The 23,097-nt window shown below is 46.9% G+C and overlaps 1 protein-coding gene across 1 annotated transcript; it reads right to left on the bottom strand.

The window, feature by feature from the left end:
• Window positions 1–1,932: 1,932 nt before the first annotated feature.
• Window positions 1,933–7,704, bottom strand: LOC104351863 (homeobox protein NANOG). The gene is made up of 4 exons (XM_086465275.1): window positions 7,524–7,704; window positions 4,083–4,357; window positions 2,650–2,739; window positions 1,933–2,295 (listed from the first exon to the last, which is right to left on the bottom strand). Exons 1-4 carry the CDS (start codon window positions 7,702–7,704, stop codon window positions 1,933–1,935), a joined length of 909 nt encoding a protein of 302 aa, XP_086321401.1.
• Window positions 7,705–23,097: the final 15,393 nt, after the last annotated feature.

Here is a 23,097-nt window from a genome sequence, read left to right as displayed (position 1 = left end):
TGCAAGATTTGGTAGTGTTAGCACATCTCTGATCAAAGTCAATCATAGGGAGGTCAACTGTTGCTCTCATAGCCAGCATCCTTCTGCAAGTCAGTCCAAGAGACTTCACAGCAAGATCCTGCCTGTCTTAAACCATCCCTGAAGGAACAGGGCATGACAGGCAACTCCTTTTCCAGAAAATTATTAGTGAGGAGCCGCCACAAACTCAACTTTTTCACTACAACAGCCTTTCATGGGGTGGCATGGAAAGGTTTCAGATGATATTCAGATTAGTAACAGCACTGTTGGCTCCAAAGGAGCTGAAAACACTCCCCTTGCACTCATGTGAGAGCCCTGATAATTGCTGCTATTGTAGTCCACCTTCAGATGTTAACCAGCACCTTTTCAGTTAAGCTAAATCAGTCCATCCTCACTTCTCTGATGGTGCAGTGGTTGCAAGATCTTTCTCAAGCTTAGACACTTGCTGGGTGTAGAAACCATGTGTTTAGGCTGTGCTTTAAAATGGATCTCCAAAATTATATGACTTAGAGAGTTGCCCTTCAAAAGGCCTTCTTTTTCCCCAAATTATGCTGGTCATATAGTTTACAGTACAGTTCTGTAAACAGTGTAGCTGAACAACCAAAGGGTCAAAGAGTGTCTGCGTGATGGAATGGGGGTGGGAAAAAACCAGCTGTGAGGCACAGGGACATAAGCCAGCTTTGACAATAGACAATGATGCCTCTTATTATGCCAGAGTCAAACATCAATTGCCTTCATTTTAGGCTCATTATTTTAACCATGACAGCTACTTCGTGACAGTAAGTTAAAGTCATGGTCATCACCAAAGAGTGATAGCAAACCTGTGACTCAGGGAAGTGAGGCTCTGCTGTTAAATGCACTTTGATACACACATCTGTTTTCAGGTTCTTAGACACTTTTAGAAGTGATGGTACCTCTACATTTTAGCCAGTCTCGGTATCAAATATTGCAGGGTAGGGGAAATTTTTAAGGTGGGTGGTAGTTACTTCATCCTTTGACTCTAGATATCTGGCCTTGACAAGAGTCATGAAGCTGATCCACTAATAACACAGAAAAATCTCTGTTTATAATTTCAGAGTCAAATCAGTAATAACAATGGAATACAGTCACTACGGCTATTTATGCTCCATCTGGATTTCATAAGGCAATGCTATGTTAGTGGGAAAAAAGATACAGAAAAAAACATAATCCATCTTAAAAAATATTTTATTATTTGCCAAATTGAATACACTGTGTGGTTATCCTGAGGGGAGGCACAGAAAGACCAGAACAGAGGACTTATTTATCATGTTGATGCTTATAAGATCATCTTACCAGCCTTTCTGCAAGCTACTTGTCATGTCTTCCTTCACTAGACACTTCATCGATTCCATATCTTGTGATTGACCTACAGAACTTGCAGTCTAACCATCAGATGGATGGCCCGGCGTGTGATAATAACTTCTCCAACTTCAGTGAAATGTATGTGACCAGCACCTCTCCATACAGCCCATGGTTTCATGTGTTATGTATACACAACTGTACAGTGAAATGTATAAATGAGATGCCCAAAGGAATCTGTGCCTCCTCTGAGACAAGTTACAAGATGCGTAATTTTGAAGATCCAGGGCATAATTTAGGTAGCTGGATGTTGGTTCTTGCTATAAGAGAACTTGGTTGTCTGTGCCAGTAAAGAAGGATGTGTGTCTGTGTGTGTGCACATGTGTAAGGGCATATGAAGGACAACGCGTACATATATGGGGAAACGGGTACCTGCATGTCTCTGTGTCAGTGCATCCCTCAGGCACACACTTGGATACCAAAACAGATTCTAGCTATATGATGCCTCTGAGTTGGAGAGCACATGAATAACAAAGGGAGACATGAGAATAAGATTCAATTCCCAGGTGCCCAAGTACCCCACATCTACAGTGCTTAGGAGTGATAGAGGTGGTGGCCAGCAGTGGTTGGGAAAGGAGTCCCCATGGTGGCTGAGTGGTGAAAGTTACAGCCATCACCTGTCTTTGTGACCGGATATTCCACACTGCCAGGACAGCTATGGTAAAAGTCTACTTTGTGCTGGGCAATGAAGCCCACTGTCTGCTGGACACTGCAGGTGCCCCCGCCTTTGCCAAAGACTCCTCCATCCTCACTGGTCACGATTGTGTAAGCATTCTGCCCTGCTCCATAGTGCTGACATGGGGGAGGCATGGTTTGGATGTTGCTGGCTGTGGTGATCGGGTAGCCCTGGTGGAATTTGGGGTGCATGTCCAGGTAAGTACTCGGCTGGAAGCCACTCTGCAAGGGAAAGACAGTGAGTCAGAACACATAGCTTCTCCACTGGCATCCACAGACCTGACATGTACTACATCTCTGTCTCTTCACATTTCATGTTGTTTCTTGATCAGAAGAAATGGCATGGGAGGGCAAGAAGAACCATAGCCACCCCCATTTCAGTGGCATAGTCAGCCTGTTGCTAGGCTACCTACAGAACATGGAGAGCCTTGCCAAGTCTGTGCCTCTGCACTGAACAAACCAGAAGGCAGGGTATGCTGATGCTATATGCTTAAGTGTCGCCCGTGGAGGAAATACATCACAGGATTTATCTGCCCAGATAAAAGGGCTATGCTGAGTCATGTGTTATGTTCTTACTTGCACGAGGCACTGAGCCCGTTCAGTCCACAGGTTATGGTTCTGGCACCTTTTCAGCTTCATCCTCCGGTTCTGGAACCAAGTCTTCACCTGGGTGGGGAAGGGAGAGCAGAGAAAACATCAGCAAAGAAGAGGGAAGAGCAAATGTTATCAGATTCACAAGCAGGAAGAACCAGGGGGAGAGTGACCAGATGGCATAGATATATGGGCAGCAGCAGATAAAGGCCTTTAAGAGCTCCCTGGGGTTGTTGCCAAGGGGAGAAATCTGTCTAGCAGCCTCAGCAGGTAGCTAGTACCTCTGCATGGGGTGGGGGGAAGGGCGGTGATACATCCATGGGACAGTTATAGCTGTGACAAATTGACTCATTTCAATCATGGAGATGAATGCCTGCTGCAAATTAGACCTACCCAGGTCTCTACAAGCCCCCTTTGCTACAGGCAAGCTTCCAAGACACTGTTTCTGCATGCCTGTGAGCAGAGAAGGGAGAGGCTTGCTCCATGTATCCAGCAGTTCCCAAATTCAAAGCTCCTTCCTGAGGTGAATTCCAGAGTCTTTTCCCCCCAGGGCTCTGTCTGCGCTGTGACAGCAGCCTTTGCAGGGATGTGGATTGAAGGAAAGAGTAGATTGTCCCACCGGTCTTGTTCCTGACAGAACCAGTTCAGTGTGTGCTTGCATATGTGTGCACCTACAATGCATATATAACTTTTAAAAAAGTCGTGGGACGTGCAGGGGCATCCAGGCCATCATGCCCAGCTCCGAGATCCAAATTCCAAGCAGATTTTGGACTTGTAACTGCAAGCACTTAGGCCACATTGCCCAGCCCCCTCTGCTTTAGGAAGGCATCGTTTGAGCCAGCACCAGTTCACTACACACAATCTACCTGGAGATCAGCAGAGACCCAGAAGGGTTGCAATGTATGAACCTAGCAATACCCACGTGGAGGGGGAAGTGGGTGTCAAGCAGCCAGGTAGTGCTATGCGGGAAATTATTAGATGTTGGACAAGATCAGCCTGGGGAAATGTTAGCAATAGCTTTCAGCATCTTGCAGCTCTAGGATGCAGAGAACTGATGCATGCCAAGGTTCCTGTGAAGTTCACCAGTGCACGGAAAAAGTGTGAAGCACTGTTAAGCCCAGGGTAGAGGCTGTTTATAGCAAACAACATATTCATCACTGTGTTTGCAATTCTACTACAAGTGTTGGCAAAAGTACCCTTAACTGACCTCTCACTGGGGAGGTCCCAAGGAGGTGCCACTGACTCTCCTCTCCCCCAGAAGTACTTCTGATCTCTGGGCATGAATAGGCAGGGGAACAACTGTTAGCTGCCACCTTTGCCTCTGCTCTCTGCTAGGGACTCATCTTTCCATCCTGCCTTATGTGACCACTCAGCCACTGTGTGACAGGTATACCATGGGTCAAAGGCTCTGTGTTCACCTGCTTGTACGTGAGCCCCAGGGCAGCAGCTAGCTCCCGGATCTGCTGGGGGCTGAGGTACTTCTGGCTCTGGAACCGCTGGTGTAGGGTTTGCAGCTGCTCCTTGGAGAAAGCTGTGCGGCTCTTGGCCTTTCTCACCCCCTCTGTGGCATCCTTTCTGCCCTTCTGAGACTTAGCTGTAGGCTGTGGGGACGAGGATGCCGAATGTGGACTGGTGGCTGAATCTGGTGTGAATTGGCTGAAATTCCCAGAACTGGACGAAGCTGGGGATACTTCTAGAAATAAAAAGACAATGGGAAAAGGTATACAAGACAAAATGCACAGATGTATGGGTATGAGCATGCTCCGTGCCTGCTGCAGAACTCCTTGCCTATCAGACAGGGGCTTTCCTGAAGCAAAGGCTTGTGTCACTCTCCTTCCTTCATGGACCTGTGAGCACAAACAAGCCCACTGAGAGCAAGGAGCTTCCCAGCTCAGCCCTCTGGGATGCCCGTGGCTCCCTTTCTCCAGGTGGAAAAGTCAGGGCAGGGAAGGGAAAATGGTGCACGTTGGCTCACAGTGTTACTGTCCTCCTCCAAAAGGCCCTAGTAATATTTCAGTCTCAGTGTGGTGTAAAGATGCCTGGTCATGATTGCAAGCATAGCTTTGGATTGGTGACTGGGCTCCCCAAGACTCCCTGCCTAGCAATCTCAAGACTCTTGACAGACAGTGGCAAAGCAACCTCCAACCAGGGTGGATGGTGGGGCAGAGGAGTTGGTGCTTACAATGATGTGTCAGTAGGTGGAGAGCATCACTCAGGCCTTGGATGTTGTCTCCCTCCTGTTTACTGTTGGCTCCCACCACAAACCATCCCACTGCTGGAAATGTGTACAGATGGAGGGACCTATTTGGCTGGGGGGGGTTCTGGTGAGAGAAGAATGGAGGAGAAAAATTTGACATGGAAGTGGGGAGGGAGAGAGGAAAGGTGGAAGGGTTGGACAAGCAAGAAGAGCCAGTAATCCTGTACCAGGGACATGGGGGACAGAATTCAAGAGTGCAGAGGAAAGTCCTTCTCACTCTTCCTTGTACATGTCTTAAGGGGTCTCTGTTGAGGACAAAGTTGAGATAAAGATCTAAAGGAAAAACACGCTGAACAATCTGGGCAACTAGTCCAGACGAAAGCTGCCAAGATGCAAAGTCATTCAGGCAGCCTGAATAGGAAAATGCTAACAAGAGCTATTACCCCAGCACCTTTCTGTCAGGTGCCTGGTTACTGGGTCTGTGAGAGGCTGAGATTCTCAGGCCAGCCCTTACTGAAGGGCTGTGATGCCAGTCTCCCCTCTTCCCCATAACTGCAATGATAAATCTGTCCATCCCTCCTTCCTCCAGCTAGTCAGCTGCAAACCCTTCTGCATGGTCTATCCCCTCTCTTCCTACTGACGTTTCAGGAGAGAGGGGGTGCAGTGAATGGAGCAGTGCCTTTTTCAGTATACACCTTCTGCCTACTGAGTCCAGCCTATAGCCCTCAATCTCCTTCCCAGTCACCCTGAGAGTTGTGACTCTGAAGCCCACTAAAGACACCCTCTACAACCTCCTGAATGTACGTCCAATGCAAAGTACTGATGTCCTCCTGAGGAAAGGGCTCCCTGTTCACCCTACCAAATCCTTCATTCTTCTGTCTTAAGCTGAGAGGCTATTAAGCACTCAAAAGCCTTGAGGTGTTGCTGGGCCTCAGAAAGTTGGCCATGTCCGCGCTATCTTTTCGCTTGTTACCCTCCTGATAGAGGCACACATGTCTTTGCAGTGCCTGCCGCTCCAGGGTTGCCTGCTCTTATAGGCCTGCTCTTGGCTATTTGCTGTCCCTAGATGATAACCACCTAGAGCTGTGTGAAGAGGCAGGTGTGTAGGGGGGCAAGTTTCTGGTGCTGGGGAGCAGGGCTATGAGGATTGCAAAAGGATTCTGCCTACAAGGAGAAAGGGTCTGTCAACAGAAGAGGTACAAGCGCCTGAGGTGTTATGTGGATGGGGCTAGAACTTCAGAGCCTGAGAGGAAGATGAGCATCCGTGGCCTGGATGCACAGGAAGATAAAATTTCATGTGGGACCACAGGATGCTTGGCTCCTGCAGGCTGTGCAGTAAAAACCTTATAAGTAGGAAATGAGCATGGTGAGAATGCAGGATTGGGAAACAGGAAAGCCTTCTGTTAGATGGGAACCACAGCAAGATACCATAGAACTAGAGCTCCCACATGTTCCTGCTTAGCCTGTCATCCCAAAACCCCAGGTAATTTACCACCTGTGGCTTGAGCTCAAGACAAAAGTGCTCCCTCTCCCATGACAAGAGAGTGAAGGAAAGAGGAAGCAAGAAATACAAGCAGCAGTGCAATGGACATAAACATGAAAACCTAAGACAGACCCACTCCCACAAGGCCTTGATTAGGTTTTTGCTTCCACAGCCGGGCTCCTTCTGCAGAGGGGCACCAGAGGAGAGTGTTTGAAGACAGATTTTAAGTCTATATACCAGGCCCTTTAAGGGCATGAATGAGTCAATCTTTGTGGAGCAGACAGTATGCAGACAACCCAAACCTTTCTGCAAACTACATGGCAAGTAGCCACGTGCCAAGTTGCCAGTGGTCACTCTGCCCGAGATTGTAGCTCTCTATAGCATCTGATAGCTTGAAACCGGCACTCCAAAAGCTCGCTCTCCTCCCACCCATTAACCTTACAAGAGCGTTACCCTGCTGAGAATACAATGGGGCTGGGCGAAAACCTGCTTTCAGCAGCTATTCTATTGCCACTTAGTGGAGTGGGAGGGGAATGGCGAAAATGCCACTGCGGTAGGGCCTGGGACTTTTTTGCAAGGAGAGAAGGGCAAGGCCACAAGTGCACGGAAAGGAGAGGGAAATCGAGAGAGGAAAACAGCAAACTAAAATAAGCAGAGAGTAACAGCGCTGGATTTAAAGGGAGCAAATTTCCCGGCACAGTGATTCAAAGCATGCCTTGGCTCAAGTTTAATGAGCACATGAAGGGCATGAGTTTGTAAGGGGATAAGGGATGCCACAAGGAGAATCACCTTCAGGATGTTTCTCTCCATAGCACACATGACAACATTTGACTGAAAGGAGGCCCAGACTTTTCTGCCCTAAGAACCATGAACTTCCGTGAGACCATGTTGTCACACTGCCCTTCAGCCTGGAGCACAGACCTGCCAGTGCCTTGGCTCTCACAGGCTCTTTTAAGAAACCGCTTCACATTCGCCAAAGAAAAGTAGCATGGAAAGGTGGTGTGACTGCCCAAGGCCACCCATCTTCCTTGCCTACCACATCGCACTTTGCCTAGCTCACACATTAGGAAACCAAGGGAGGGAAAGAGAAAAATTCGCTCAAGGTTGTTAAGCGAGTGGCTGACATGGGACCACAGGTATCCTGGGGATCAGCTCTAGGACTTAGCTGAAACGCCTTACCTGCCGTCTGCCTCTTCCCTCCTGCCTCCGGGCACTGGCTGGCGCTGGCGGCTCCCGCTGGCCCAGCCGAAGCGGGGACATGTCCTGCCTCCCCCGCGGAGTTCCAGTAAAACTCCAGGTACCCCTTGCCAGCCCCGCTGGGATAAGCCTGGTAGGGAGGCAGAGCCAAGTGTGCACACATGGCGGACAGATGAAGGGGTGGTTCACCCACCTTCTAATAGATGCCACCTTCACTTGGTGGGGGGGGGGCAGGTCTCACCAGCAAGCTGAGGTAGCCCCGAAGCGTAGACAGGCAGTTACCTTTATAGCTGGCTATACCCTGCCTAGGACTGCAATATTCACCATCATCCGCTCCTCGAGGCTCTTTGTCATGTTAAAGAGGCTGATGGGTGGGGTGGGGACAGAGCAGGGTGGAGGGGGGGAGAGAAAGCCACACATGGCATCAGGGCTAAAATATGTCCCCTCTGAATTCTTCCCATTCTGCAGGTTCCTCAGTCACACCTAAGCAGGGGATTAATCCAGAGCCCCAGGAAACCTCCTCCCTCTTGCTTCTTTGGGCTCATCTCAAATTGTCCTGTCACAAAATAATTCCATGAGTGCAGATGTCCTGTAGAAAACAGCTGTTCACTGCATTAGGAGAACAAATCCCAACCAATCTCCACCACATGTGAGTGGATAGGAGGTAGATCTGGCGCTGAGCTGCTCAGTACCGCGCCAGGCAAACCCAAGTCCTAGCTCCAGGTTATTGGGAAGGGTTTTGCTTTGTGGCTAATGTCACACTTGATACTCCCACAAATCACACACACATGCACACACCCTCCCGACCCGGCAACACTTCCCAGGCTCTTGGTGCAGTTGTCAGAGATTGAGCAAGGGGGGAAAACAAGTAAGGATCAGACCTGGGGGCTAGAACTTTTTTTTTTTTTTTTTTTTTTTTTGAAACTGAGAAGGAATTTCCTTCACACGAATTTGAGGGAGCCAGCTGAAAATGTGTCTGGCTTATCTTCCACATGTCTGTGCCAGAGCAAACTGAGAAACACTGGACAAGTTACATCTGACACCGGATCTCATTTTTGCAGAGCAGACTTAGAAATCTCAGATGTCTGGTCTACAGAGGGACAATTAACAGAGACATTTTCACTACAGAAGTAGGAAAAGATTTAATGCAGATAAGGTCCACAGCTAACAGATTTGTGCCCCCGTGGCCTTTCAAAGGCATTCCATTTCATTTCATTTGCATAGTCTTGGCTGTGGCCTTTGCCAGGCTGTTGCAGGTTGATTGGAATAAAGAAGATGAAGAGTTTCCTTTAAGGCAGGGTTAGCTGATGCTTGCTAAAATATGGCCCACTCAATGGGGACAGGCACCTGCAGAGCTGTTCATTAAATAACTAGAGGTAAGTAAGTGAGCCACAGAATTCATCTGGGCCTTCAGGTTGGTCTGCTCTATGGGCTTGCTCCAGTCCCTTCCTCTCAGGAGGTTTTGTTCTGCCTGTGTTTAGGAAGATTTTGTTAGTTTCATCTCAAAAGACATTGCAAGTCCCTAGCTAATGCCTCTGTTTCTCAATGCACACACAGAAGTCTCCAAGTTAATTTAAATATTTCTTGCTAGAGCATGCCCTACCTCAGCACCAGGACATGTGCATGCCTCATGTCAGAAGCTCAGAGCTGAGGGTGCAGATCCACAGAAGCGTAAAATGATTTAACCTGGACTGTCCTTCACCCCTCTGTGCCTCATTGCTCCACAGGTGCTTGTCAATGCCTTCTTCCCAAGCTGATGCTGGCACCCAGTACCTGCCCAACAGGCCAGAGAGGGGAACCTGCTCTTTATGAGAGTGTTCAACTATCAGCAGGGAGAAGAAACAGACAGGTGGAGGTGAGAAAGACCATAGGAAATGGGATTAAGATCAGTTTAAAAGGATGTAGAACACCACTTCTACGAGCATATCTGCGGCTGCTCTGTGTCCCATGGTGGGTTAATAGTCCTACTTCCCTGTCTGTAGAGCAGGGATAACTTGGAAGCCTTCTGAGATCACTGCATGGGAAACCAAAAGGAACTGTAGGACTGGCCTGTGAGTGAACCTGCAAATCAATGCAGCTGCTCTTGAACTGTCATGAAGCAGAGCATCCAACTCATTTGCCACATCACAGCACGATTGTGCTGCCTTCGGACCCTCTGCTTTCCTATGAGGTGCAGACTGGAGGGAACTAAGGGCCTGGATAGGGTCTCTTTAACTTGACTCAGTACTACATTTTCTGTTTTCATGAAACACTTTTTTATGCCTACAAACTACAGGGACTGACATCTCTCTGCACAAAAAATGCAGTATTAAATATGAAATTAACTTGAAAAACTTAGAGAAAAAAGGGCTTTTAAGCACATCTGCCCCAATAGAATCCCAAGAACATCCTGAATATGGCAGGCACTCTGCCACAGTCCCTACATGGTGCTTTTGGTTCATGCCTCACTTCTGAATCATGCCACATTTCAGAGCTGCAGTGCCACAAAAGCTCAGATCACTGTCTCTCATATCTGCCCTCAGGCCCTAGCCAACTAAGCAAAGAGAGAGACACCAATGGCATGAGTTGTACAGAGCTTGGGACCCTGTTAGGAAGCTCCAGTGCCACCAGTCAAGGAGAATGTCATGTCTGGCCTGAATCTTGAACACCAACATTTCATGGCCTTAGGTGCAATTAGAAAGTAAGAACAAGGTAGCAGACCTGGAGGATGTCAACGTAACTTCTAAGACTGTTTCATCTGAAGACCTGGCAGAAAACATGGCATGAGGTGCTGGTGTTGGTGGCAGTGGGTTTCTGTGTGCTTGTTGGGAGTCTCACTGACTGAGCACTTTGCACTTGATCTCCTTGACTTCAGCTACTTCTGAAGGTGTCTGAGATCCTTCTTGCAAAGCGCCCAGAGGCCATAATAAACTAGCATAGTCACTGCACTACAAAGTCCCACTGGGCAGAAGCCGAGGAAGAGTCACTGGGAGCAAAGCCACCCACCCGACTAGACCAGTGAGTGGGGCAGCACAGAGGGAGTCACCTCCCTGGAGGCGGGAGGGGCATTGAGATGCAGAGGAGACTAAGGAACATCATGGCCTCACCCCCCATGGTTTCGAGCAGCACCACCTCTCAGGAAGCAGCTTATCTCCTGAACACAGCACATGACGCAGCCCGTGGTGCAGGCAGCAGCTCCCTAAAACCAGCACTGCAGGCGTCTGACAGATGTGGCTTGGCATCAAACTGAGCCAGACCCTGTATGGTTTGGTACTGTGTTACTCCAGGCTGGGCCCAGATACTCGCTATTATCTCACAACGACCTCTACAAAAGCCTTCCCAGGCTTATGCTCTTGGCTTAAAGGGCTTTCTAGTATCTTGAACAACCTTTACTTGCTCTTCTGTACCATGAAGCTGAAAGCACACTTCAACAAAAAGAAGGTAAATTTTTCACAGGCGTGTTAATAACATGATCTTTCATCAACAGCTAAGCCCCTTGCTTTTTCTGAGATGGCACTGAACTCTGCAACAGTCACAGCAATGGAAAAGTATCCTGTAAACGACCAGACTTCCTCCATAAAGCCAGTGAGGCAGGTAAACTAGTAGTCTGAGAGACCAGGAGGAAAGAGGAAAAGTCTTCATTCTCTGTCCCCATGTGGTTGTAGCTCATGCTGACTTGTCCAAGATAGCCACAAAGTAGTGACCTCAGGTGCTACTGACAGGGTAACAACTCCAGTGACATGGAAGGCAGGAGAGGCTGAAAAAACAGCCTTCAAAACTGGGCCAGTATTATGGACATCATTCAGAAGATGGTCAAGCAGAGCAAAAGATGGAGAACATGCTCAAGGAAATAATTTCTGTAACTAGGTCCTTTCACTGGCACAGTCCCTGTGGTTGTGACAATCTGATTTCCTTAAAACAATCCCTGCCTAGCCATGTTTGGTCATGGCCCCAATGTCTTCTACACCTTTCACAGGTGATCTCAGCAAAATTATTCTTCCAGGAAACAGCTTTTGATTTGTTTTGTGTTGTTTTGGTTTTTTGCGGGGTTTGGTTTGGTTTGGTTTGGTTGCTTCTGTTTTTCACCGGAGTTTTAGGTAATAAATTACCTTTCAGACCTCTTCATTTGTCAGCTGCTGCTCTTTTCTCTTAAAAGAGAAATCAGACACGGCCAAATGGGAAAGCTGAGATCTGCATAAAGACACTGGACACACCTGACTGAGATGCCTGTGTTCTGGCAAAGTGTCCCATGACAGCTAACATACAAACAAGGCTTGATGTGTACAATGTGGATGTAACAGAGCAAGAACTGAAAATTGAAGCTGACAGCACCCTGAATATATTGTGTTCAGTCACAGCTTGAGCCCTTGTTGCGCACCTATTCTTGGTGCCCAACAGCATCTTCAGTGAAGATAGAGCTGATGCCACTTACTGTGGAGTATCACTACATCTGCATTCCTGTTTGGCTGGCAGAGCTGTGGCAGTTTCGGATACAACAGTTTAAAAGTCCTTATTGCTACCACTATACCAGGAAAACGCCAAGTTTCTTGGAGGCTTGGGCTCACCAGACACCACTTGGATGGTGCATCGGAAGTACCCCTCCCCAGAGGGACCTGTGCTTCAACGTCAAGTGCTGCTAGCAGCAGGCGAGCACCTGGCAAGCCTCCAGAGGCTTTCTGGGCCATACAGTCTCTTTCTGTGACTAGTAATATTGGCAAACGAGCATTTTTTTCTGTTCAAGTTGGCTTTTTTAAAAAAAAAACCTGCTGAATGTGGTTTTGGTTAAGTATTCAAAGACGGTCAATGCAGTTGTTTTAAGAAAAAGGCTTTGACAGTATTGTTCTATAGTATTTCTCCTTTCTTTGAAGCCTTAAACAAATGCCCTGCTTTGTTTAAACATGTGCAAGGATTTTGTGATTTATTTTGAAACTAATGGCTTAATCTAAAGACATTTTTAGAAGCAAAAAGGTGGATAGGTAATATAGTTTGAATTATAGGAAGCAAAGTAGCTAAAACATTTCCACATTGCAACATTCCCACCCTGTGAACTTGTATTTACTTCTCTTAAAGAACTATATTTTTCTCCCAGTACTTTTATTTTTTGATGATTGATCATCCTCTACATGTTTTCTTTGTTTTATGTGAGATTGTCCTGTAATCTAGTCAGATCCATGTGTTTGCCTGTTCTCACAATGGCCTCGTCCTCCTTGCAAATGCTGTTAATGAGTCTGCACCAGCAACAGAGTTAAGACCTCTCAGGGCTGGAAGATGTAACGGGAGCTATGGTAATATCTACCTAAAAAAGAGGGAGGGAGGGGCTAGAAAGTCTGCAAACCTTAAATAACATTCAAGAGTATTTCCTAGCTGCCTTCCGTTTTTCCTTCTGTAAATGTAATTTAGGAGTCAACTTCCCATGTTAAGTGATTTTTGTTCATGAAGGAAGGGGACAATCTGAAGAGGCCCCTTCTCTTATATTATCCAGAGTAACAAAAGCCCACCTTTTGTTTATAAAATTTTTCAGTAAAATCAGCTAAAGATAAAAGTGAAAATCTACGCCACACCCACACATACATATATTTAAATCCACACCCTCTGTCTCCTTTTCTTTTTTTTTTTTGTTAAATCTGCCTAGTGAAAAAAATCTAAGGGCTGAGAAATGAATGGGCTTAGTTTCCAACAAAGCAGTTCAGGACAAGATGTTGACCATTATCACAAGATAGATTTTTCTGCTCATATATTCTTCCTGAAGTACTTCACAGAGTGAGGCCCTCTAGGAGAAGTGTAATTTGGCCCTGATGCCAAGAGGAAGATGAAGTTGGAAGAAAAGAATTCTGCCAGTGCTGCCAGCACTCCCACAGTCTCCTGGGCCTCATCTTTAGGATTTTACTTCCCTGGTCTGCTAAAAAAAAAGTGATCAGAGTAGGCACAAGAAAAGGCCCTGGACAGTGTCACCGTGTCTACCACTTTTAGACTCGTTCCAACATCTCTTTAAAATGTCATGGATTATTCCTCTCATTCACAAAGTTTTTTCAGTCCACCTTCAGTCCCTCAACTTCATGTTTAAAAGGCTGTGGTTATTAGCCAAGGCACTTTCTCTGGCTATATGGCTACAAGCTTACGGACAGTGTGCAAGTATACCAAATTCTCCGACAGCATGATAATGCTGTGTGTGTTCTGTGGAGAAGAACCTGGGAGTCCTGGTGGACAGAAAGTTAGCCATGAACTAGCAATGTGCTCTTGTAGCCAAGAAGGACAATGGCATCCTGGGGTGCATTAAGTGTGGCCAGCAGGTTGAGGGAGGTTATTCTCTTCCTCTACTCTGCCCTGGTGAGGTCACATCTAGAGTACTGCCTCCAGTTCTGGGCCCCCCAGTTCAAGAGGGACAGGCAACTACTGGAGAGAGTCCCAGCAGAGGGCTACAAAGATGATTAGGGGACTGGAGCATCTCTCTTACGAGGAAAGGCTGAGAGACCTGGGGCTTTTGGCCTGGGGAAGAGAAGACTGAGAGGGGACCTCATCAACACTTATGTACCTAAAGGACAGGTGTCAAGAGGATGGGGCCAGGCTTTTTTCAGTGGTGCCCAGGGACATGACAAGGGGCAATGGGCACAAACTGGAATACAGGAAATTCCATCTGAACATGAGGAAAAACTTCTTGACATTGAGGGTGGCAGAGTACTGGAATAGGCTTCCCAGAGTGGTCGTGAAGTCTCCTTCTCTGGAGGTATTCAAAACCCACCCGGATGTGATCCCATGCAACCTGCTATAGGTGAACATGCTCTGGCAGGGGGTTGGACTAGATGATCTCCTGAGGTCCCTTCCAACTCCTACCATTCTGTGATTTCATCATTTCGTGTTTCTTACTTCCCAAACTGCCTGTCCATACCATGTGTGTGCCACCTGCAGAAAGTAGTGTGAAAGTCCAGCATCAGAAATGTAAGGTGCACTTGCCTCCTTCATTGGTCTTCCTTTCCATATTCAATGCGTGTTTCGTCTTTAAAGAAAGAAGTTTGTGTATAAAGTAACAGCAAGGCTATGCTCCTGGTCCATCATGACTAACTCCCCTAGAATAACGGATCTTAGCTGTTGTTAATGTTATCTGTGGTGTATTTTCTCCCTAAAAAGAAAGGGGATGAGGGATTTTCTAATGCTCACATTTTTTTAGTACTTGAACTGTTTTCCCTCCTCCTTAACAAAAGCTATGAAGTTTTTTAATGGTGATTATTGCCATGGCACCAAACTGAGTTCTTGAAATGTCAAATCATGTTTAACATTTTTGTGTAACATAGAGCATTTTAATCAAAATGTATACGTAGAGAAAACACTCTCCTACCATTGGAAAACCCACTTGTTCCTAGAGACATGGTCCTGTGTGACACCCACCCAACTTGTTCCTAGGCAAATCTTCCAAAGAATTACCACTTAAGCCCAGTTTGCCAAACTCTGGGTCTCCATGGCCCCTCTTCCAGCTCAGCTGTCAATACCTCGGAATCCATCCCACTCATCCATCGCCTTGATATTAGGCTTTTGACCAAAACATTTGAAGTAGGCTAGGCTCAAGCTAGACTTTCCATGCTCCTTTCACGATTTTCACTCACCTTGCTTCATGACCAGTGGATCACTGCACAGTTTCATAAAGGAGTGGTGAAACTGTCTTCAGTATCTTGTGAGCATGTGGCACAGAAGTAGAGGATGAGCTGGCAGGGAAATCTGCCCACAGAACAAGGCAAGAGGAAGAGGAAACTGTGTTGACACCTCAGCAGAGGTGTAAGATACACGGAGAGCAGGTGATGGATTTTGGTAGGTGGAAGAAAGAGGTTTCTCAGTTGCATTAAATGCAGACAAAGGCTGTTTTAAGGGGTTTACAGGCCCTGGAGTATCAAAACTTTTAGAGCCTTTGACATATCTAAGACTGGGAGAAGAATGCAGTGTGCTTCTTTTCCAGTCACCAGCTCTGATATCTGTGATTCCACCAGCCCAAATGTGTCAGGAATTAAGTCTCCCCAGACAAACGTAGATAAGAGCAGAGCTCTGATCAAGGGACTGATATCAAAAGAGCAAATCTCTCAGCCCCAGGGATGAATCATCAGAGCAGTTTATTCCAACCTTTTCTCCTCCTTTCAAGTATCATGTCCAATTGCAGCAAGGGCAGCACAAAAGGCTTCGTCATTCTAGGTGCTGCAAAGACAAGGAAAATGCAACCAGGAGGAATGGAATTCACAGGTGATACAAGGCTGGGAGGGTGTTGCAAATACCACAGAGAACAAAGAAGTAATGCAAAAGGAACCTATCTTACTTGCTCCCCTTCAGGGAGGAAGAAGGAAAGATGGGGGTTAGTCATGTGCCTAGGGAGAAAGAATCCCAAAGTAAGTAACCAAAGGGAGAGGTCTAGAAAGACCAGCATGGAAAAAAAAAAAAAATAAAGACAGGCAAAATAGATGCATGTTTGCTGGCTGAGGTATACCAAACTGAAGCAACAGTAATACTATTTTGCAGGCGTGCAAGCACTTGACAAAGATCCATATAATCTCATTTTCATGGACGGGGAAACTGAGGCACCACACGGGCTCAGTAAAGGGCCTGTTATTGTGCAGCACTGGCCACACCTTGGCTAGGCAGAAACACCAGCTTGTCAACAGAGAAAACTTTTGTCTTAGAACTAAAGGGCAGTTATGGTGAGATTACATGAAGAAGGTTACATTCTAGTTTGTATGCCTCGCCAAATGAGGGGAATGAGGAGGAGAGGGACGCCCCAGGGGAAAACAGCAGGCACAGGAGTGCTATAAAACACAGCTTCTCTCTGCCAAGTGAGTATCAAACCAGAATTGCAGCACCTCATCCTCTCTGCTTCTCAGCAATCTGTGGAGTTAATCTCTGTTTACAAGCAGGGGGAGATATGTCTTGTCTGAAGGCATTCCTGCTGCCAGCTCCACTCAGGTTGACCTTCCCACAAAGCAGGTGAGGACAGGTAGAAAAGGCTGAATTAGCAGACACAGTGCCAGAGATGGGGCTTTGATGAAAGTAAATAAGATTGTGTGTCACTTCAGCTCCTTCAGTTCTTCACATTCATCTCACCTGTATACCAGTCCACTCTGGAACAGAGACGAGGCCGGAGGGCCAAACCAGGTCTGGTCCTCTGCCTCATCATCAACAGTTACGTTGGATGATCCTCCAGCAGGCTTTACCAGGGCATCAGTTGCATCACTTCTGGACCCTAATAAACAATGTTGTTAATGGGTCTGGCTCCCCCATGAGCTGTGTTAGCTCTGCAGGGCAAAGAGGAGCAAGATTGTCAAGTCTGTAGAAAAATTGGTTGATCTCTGAAGCTTGTAGCTCTGGCTCAGGTTCCCATCAGGAACCACAGAAGTGCTGCTGAGCCATAGCCTGGTTTGGGTTGTGGTTTGGAGTTTGGGGATTTGGGGAGGGGAAGTGAAGAGGTTGCATGTTTTGTGGAGTGGTAGCATGACATTCATGTTTCAGTGTAGCCTTGTGCTTTGGCATGTCAAGATTTACCTCTATGAGCTATCAATTTCTCTGAAATATTGTTACTGATAATTACATTGCAGATTAATCTAAGCTTTGCAAAGAGAATTGGGGGGTGGGTGTGGATGACAACCATCTACATGAACTATTTGCTAAGGGTGAGGAACCTGGGAAACATATATGCTGCTAGCGTGTTGCCACATAATCAGGCATGTTTCTATGCTACAGACAGGGTAACACAAAGTCAGCAAACTCCAGTGAGGCTGCACTTGGTTTCTTGCGTTTCCCTCTGGGTGCTGTGGTCTTGCAGGAATAAGAGACCTCAGGAGCAAGGAAGCAATTCATGGCCCAAAGGTGATCAGTTTGGGGGAAGTAATATTAACTCATTGAGAAGACAACACAGTGGATGGCTGGTGGCCTGTGGAAATCTCAGCATGAAAAAAAAAAAAAAAGTAGGAGAGAGGTTTGAAAGGTTGTGATATTCTTTTGGGACCCAGGTGAAAAAAACCTTTTGCTCACAGCAGGAGGCATGTAGCAAAAGTCGCCTGGGCTCACCATAGAAAGCAGAGCTCTTGGGTTTCTCCCAGCCCCAGACTTGGAATGCAGAGCCATCTTGGTGGCACAGCCATGCAATGAGCTGCACAGGACAGCACAGCACAAACTTCCACCCCTAGCGGCAGCCCTGCCAGCATCCCTGCAGGGCATTTCCCTCTTCAGCACAGCAGAAGCCATCCTAAGCTGACCTTGCACTAGGGCAGGACTTGGAAGTATGCAAGATGGCAATAGGAGCATCCACTGGGCTGTGGTCCCCGTGAGACAAGGCTTTGTCTTGCATTTAAGCTCAGCAGGTCCCCTGTGCTGTGCAGAGTTTGAGATGGGATTAATGCAACTTTAATCACTGCCTAGGATAATGTGCCTCAAAGCTCCACACCCTCCTACAAAGCTTTGTCCACGGGGCTATACACCTTGAAGAAAATCTGAAGCAGGGAAGGACAGCAGCGTGAAGCAGGTCTTAAAGAATGGCTCTTTAAGGGGAGATGGGGAAGAGCAAAGGGGAAGCAGAGAAGCAGGGAAGAGAAGAAGGAATGGGCTGAAACATCAGGGAAAACGCAGAGAGAAGCCCAAAAGCATGAACGAGTGCAACACCAGGTCACCCTTAGCTCTCCATACAGGCAGACCCTGCAATACATGACATGAGGCAGAAGGAGCTACAGAAGAAATGGGGCCATCAGCCCCATCAGAAGTTAGCAAGGAGCATGCGGTCTTTTCAATTCTAGTAATAGAGGCTTTCACATGGAAAGACACCATCTCAGGTCTCTGGCTGCTGCTGGAAGAGAGCTTGGCACTGCTTACACTGACAGATCACACATCAGATATGTGGTCATCACGGCTGCGCTCCAAAACCTGCCCAGGAGCAACCAGTTCTGAGAGCCTGTGAGCAGGTGACAGGTCACCTTTGGCTCCCAGACCTTCCAAGTCACTCAGCACCTCCTGCAGCCCTTTGAACCGGCACCAGGAAGAGAACAACCCCCTTCCTTTGCGCCCTTCTTTCACCACCTTGCCCTTCCATGTCAAGCAATATTAAGATGATGAACCACAAGCCTTGATATGACTCCACAGTGTCCTTCATGTCGGGGCACTGCACAAGCATACACCCAGTGTCTACACACCTGGTGGCATCACTCCTTATAAGGCTTTCCACAACCTTCAGATTTTCTCAGTCTCTACTCTTTTAAAGTGCTACTAATTCATCCTGACCCTTCCTTCATTAGGAGAAAACATGCTCTCTCAGTTCAGTTTAGTTAACAGAAGGTTAAGTCACAGACAAGGGAAAAAAAAAGAAACCATCTTTTCAGTCTTTTCATGAGCCACCACTGTGCCCTAAATCTTTGCTAGAGCTTAAGTTCTAGCCAGCCCTAGCATCTGTGCTTTGGCTGCTCTGTCCTCACACAGCCGGTCAGGAGGTGCACTTCCCATACCCAAGGAAAAGCGTTTCTCTCTCTTTACTTCTACTTTTTTTTTTCTTTTTGTGTTTTTGGTTTCAGTTACACTGGGAAAAAGAAATCAGACCTGCTTACACAGCAAAATCGCCCTAAACAATGTGTTTGATACACTGAAGCCTTCCACTAGCACAACGCTTTTAACTTTTGTGTGTGTGCAACCAAAGCATTACAACCTACATGATTACTTGTGACCTGTGTGCCGTCAGTATGAATACTATTCTTGCGTCAGAATGAGAAAAAAAGTCAAGAGTAAAGGCAGTGTGATGGTGCTCCATCACTCCCAAAACGTTTGTCTGTGGCGTGAAATAAGGAAGCTGGAAAGCATTTCCCTCAATGCTTCTGCACTGGCACTTTCTCTGAGGCGGATGAGTCCCCACAGATTTCAATCCAGTGGTCGTATCTGTCCAAACTGCAATTTGCTGACATTGGTCTTGGCTGGTTCTGTTTGTCAGGACCTTGTCTTGCATTACCTAACGCATTTAGGAATTATACCTTTGCTTTGTGTTTATGGAATGGCTGCTTCTGGTAGGCTACTCTGCTGACTTCAGCCTAGCTGAGACATCTGTATTTTGCATGCCCATCGGTTTTCCCTGACCGTGGCACTTAATGGGTCCTGAGCATTTATCAGTTCACCCTGAGCCTTTTATGCAGGTAGCTCTGAATGGCAGCTGACAATAAATTTCAGCAGTTGATGCTCTGTGAAAACTGTGTGGTTTGGTCGTTTTTCTCTTTGGGTTTGTATGAAAAATCTCATTCTGCAGATAATCGGGCATCCTAATTTCTAATCTGCAGGATGTGAGTAACTCTCTGCAGAAGCTGATTGCTCATATCCTGTGGGGCAGTTGTAATCTAGCCTACATGTATGGTAAGATACAGTCTTGAAGGTGTTGCTTTCATTACCAATGAAAATATAGCTATGGTGTGCTTAGTGGAAATTTTCAAAGGCCACCCATCATCTCCCACCACACCCGGCTTCCTTATCTGTGGTGGTTGTTAAAACTTGACAGTGGTGAATTTCTCAAAACAAGTACAATATCTGTGGGAACATGACGCAAATCCACTGTGATCTACCTGGAGACAGGACCAGTACAGGTTCATTAGGAAGCCCCCAGTTAAAAAGAACCATAGTGAAATACGTCATGCCTCTGTGCAGAAACTCAGTGAGAAAGTCGTGGAAAGGCTCGTACTATATTTGTCCTTCTTCCTCTCTCTACAAAAGCAACAGTCAAGTCTGTGGCTCTGCACTTCTATTTGATTATGTCAAGATTTCATTTAGGTAGGCATGAACTTTGCCCACCGACTTCCCTAGGGCCATCACTGTGTTCATGAAAATATTCAGCTGCAAGGAGGGGAAGTGGTTTGCTTAAGATCACTCAGCTGGTCAGCAGGAGAACGAAATGCAAGCTTCTCGGCTCAAAGCCCCTGCTCTGACCAGGAGGTGGCACTGCCAGCTTTTCTGCCTGAAGCTGGGGAGCTTTTTGCACAACCAGCTAGCATGGCCAGCAGTTCCGGTTCGACCCCTGCATGCCGAGAACCACCCCGATAAGACCTGGGTGATCTACCTTGTTCTGTTTGCTCAACTTTCACCCTGATTATCCCATCTTCCAATAAGGTTGCTCAGTTCAAAAGCCCAGAAAAGAAAGCACACAATGGCACAACATTTTGCTGCACCCAAAATACCTGGCCACCACTCCTCTCCCTATCTACATCAGCCTCCTCCCTGTCCCTATTCTCCCCTGCCTCTCATCTCAGACCTGCCAGAAGAAATCCGTAGATGCTGCAAACAAGTGCTGTGTCATGTGGTATTGCTGTCTGCTTTTAACCAGCAGGCTCAGCACTGCACTTGCATATCCAATACATTTGCAAGCACACTGATGTTTCCCCACCCTTTTCATCAACTGCTGTCAAGCTCTGCTTTATCCACAGGACAAAGAGGTCCAGAGCACCAGTACCTGTTTCTAGCTGTTGGAACAAGATTAGCCTTCAGTATAGCCCTTACTCCAAAGCCACCTGCATTTTTTTGTTAATTCCCACCACCCCAGTGTGTTTGGCAGCTATCTCTTTGTACCCACAGAGCACTGTTGGATGCACGTGAAAGAACTGGTTTGGATGGAGCATGGTGACAAAAGGACAAAGACTGCTGGGGGACAGCGAGTGCTGAGCTGCACATTCTTGGAGGATATAGGTTAGAGTTTATTTACCTCCTCTGCCTCTCAGCTGCCTTCTCCCAATCCATGTAGTCATGACACCATGACTAAAAAGCAGGATCTCCTACTGAGACACCTAATAGCTAGCTAACACTACCTGGTGGACACTTCACCCTGCTTTGTTCAGCTCCCCTCACAGCCACACTGCTTTCAAGTATTCTCCCATACAAGGTCTTCTCAACCACTTTTGCCTTCAGAGACCTGACCGCTCTTCACCACATACTTCCCTCTCCTTGTAACAAACAGTTTCCTCCTGTATCCTGCTTTAACTGCTAGACATACTGCCAGCAAGTGATATGCTCTGGGTATATGATAATCCTCCTGGCTAGTTTGCTACAGTGATCACCTTTTGCTTGCTCTAGGACTCCCTTCTGGAGTCACTCACTGTCTCTACCAGGCCTTCTGCTGCATCATCTCTCAGTGCTCCGCTCCACTCCATCCTTCCTTGGCTTCCTCTGTTCCCTAAACATCACCTTCAATTTCAGTTCAACTTTACCCCTAGTCCACCAGCTCTGTGCTGCCTCTCTGAGCCTGATGTATTCTTTTGACTGCTCTGAGACAGTGGAAGGTGCTTGTTTTGGGAGCACTACATTGTCCTTCAGCATGGACAGCCTCCCTTTTGTTCACATTCATGGGAAGCAAGGTAGGCAACTGTTTGTGTCCCAGAAATCCATAGTTTCAGTGGTGCCATCAGTCGCTCTTCCACTTATTTGCAGCATCAGAGGGTTGTAAAAAGACAATGACACAGCATTAGCAACTGTTTGCCCTGGACTAACATCTTGGTGGGTACAGGGAGATGAGGAATAAAAGACAGCGTCTTCAAATCATTTGTTCTGAAGCAAGTCTGGGAATTTTAGATGAAAGCTATTCTGGCTAAGGAAGGAGTTTGACAAAGAAATCAAATGCAAAAAGCACATCTGCAAGAGGTGGGAAAAAAGGGTAGGCTATGCAGAAGGAGGACAGAAGCACTGCTACTGAAGGACTAAATCAGAAAGGCCTCTCAGAGCCCAGCTGGAGCAAAAACTTGCATGGGATAGCATGGGTGACAGGAGAGACTGTAATTATCTTAGTAGTCAGTCCAGGGAAAATACAAGTCTGCTGAGGAATGGGGGACAAACTAGTGATGGATGTCTTGGCCTTAGAAGAAGATGAGGTGCTCAAAGCTTTCCTTGCAATAGTCTGTAGAAGCAAAGCCTTCTCCTAGATCTCCAAACATATAATAATGGTTTGTAAAGTTGAGGGATAGCCAGGAGTGGAGCAGTAACAGGCTTGGTACTACTTAGAGAGTCTGTATATATAACAATGCATGGGACTGGACAGGATAAACTTCAAGGGTGCTGGGATGCAACCGAAGCTGCTGAAAGAATTGCCTGATGTGATTATGAGACTGCAGTCTTTCATTTATCATCCCTGACAGATGGAAAAAGGGTGACTGTGCCAAACTGTACAGAAAGCAAGCAGGATGACTCGGGGAACTCCAGAGGGAACTCCAGACCAGTCATCCTTACCTCAGTACTATGTCTTCTTGGCACCCAGTGCCAAAAGCGCAAATGACAAGAATGTAGTCTGGAAAGGTTGATAGTGGTTTACCAAGGGCAAACTGACTGCCTTTTAACAAGAAAGTTCTGGCTATATGGATGAGGAGAGAGTGGTTGGTGTAATAACGTGAGTTACACCGTAGGTACTGTCTCACGCAGCATGCTTCTTTGAAGAAAGGTGAGGTATGGCAGCAAACTACAACTCAGCACACTGGGAAATGGGAAGATGTAAAATATCCCAGTGAAGGTGAATGACACCACCAGTAGACTAGCTCCTTCTCATTCCTTGCTGGTGTCCTGGCAGTGTGACATTGCCCAAAGAGTGCCTTGAGCAACCCATCACACA

The sequence above is a fragment of the Leptosomus discolor genome, chromosome 1, assembly GCF_034619465.1.
Source record: "Leptosomus discolor isolate bLepDis1 chromosome 1, bLepDis1.hap2, whole genome shotgun sequence".
Classification (NCBI taxonomy): domain Eukaryota; kingdom Metazoa; phylum Chordata; class Aves; order Leptosomiformes; family Leptosomidae; genus Leptosomus; species Leptosomus discolor.
Note: the sequence above shows the minus strand (reverse complement) of the source record. Positions and strands in the feature narration are given on the sequence as shown.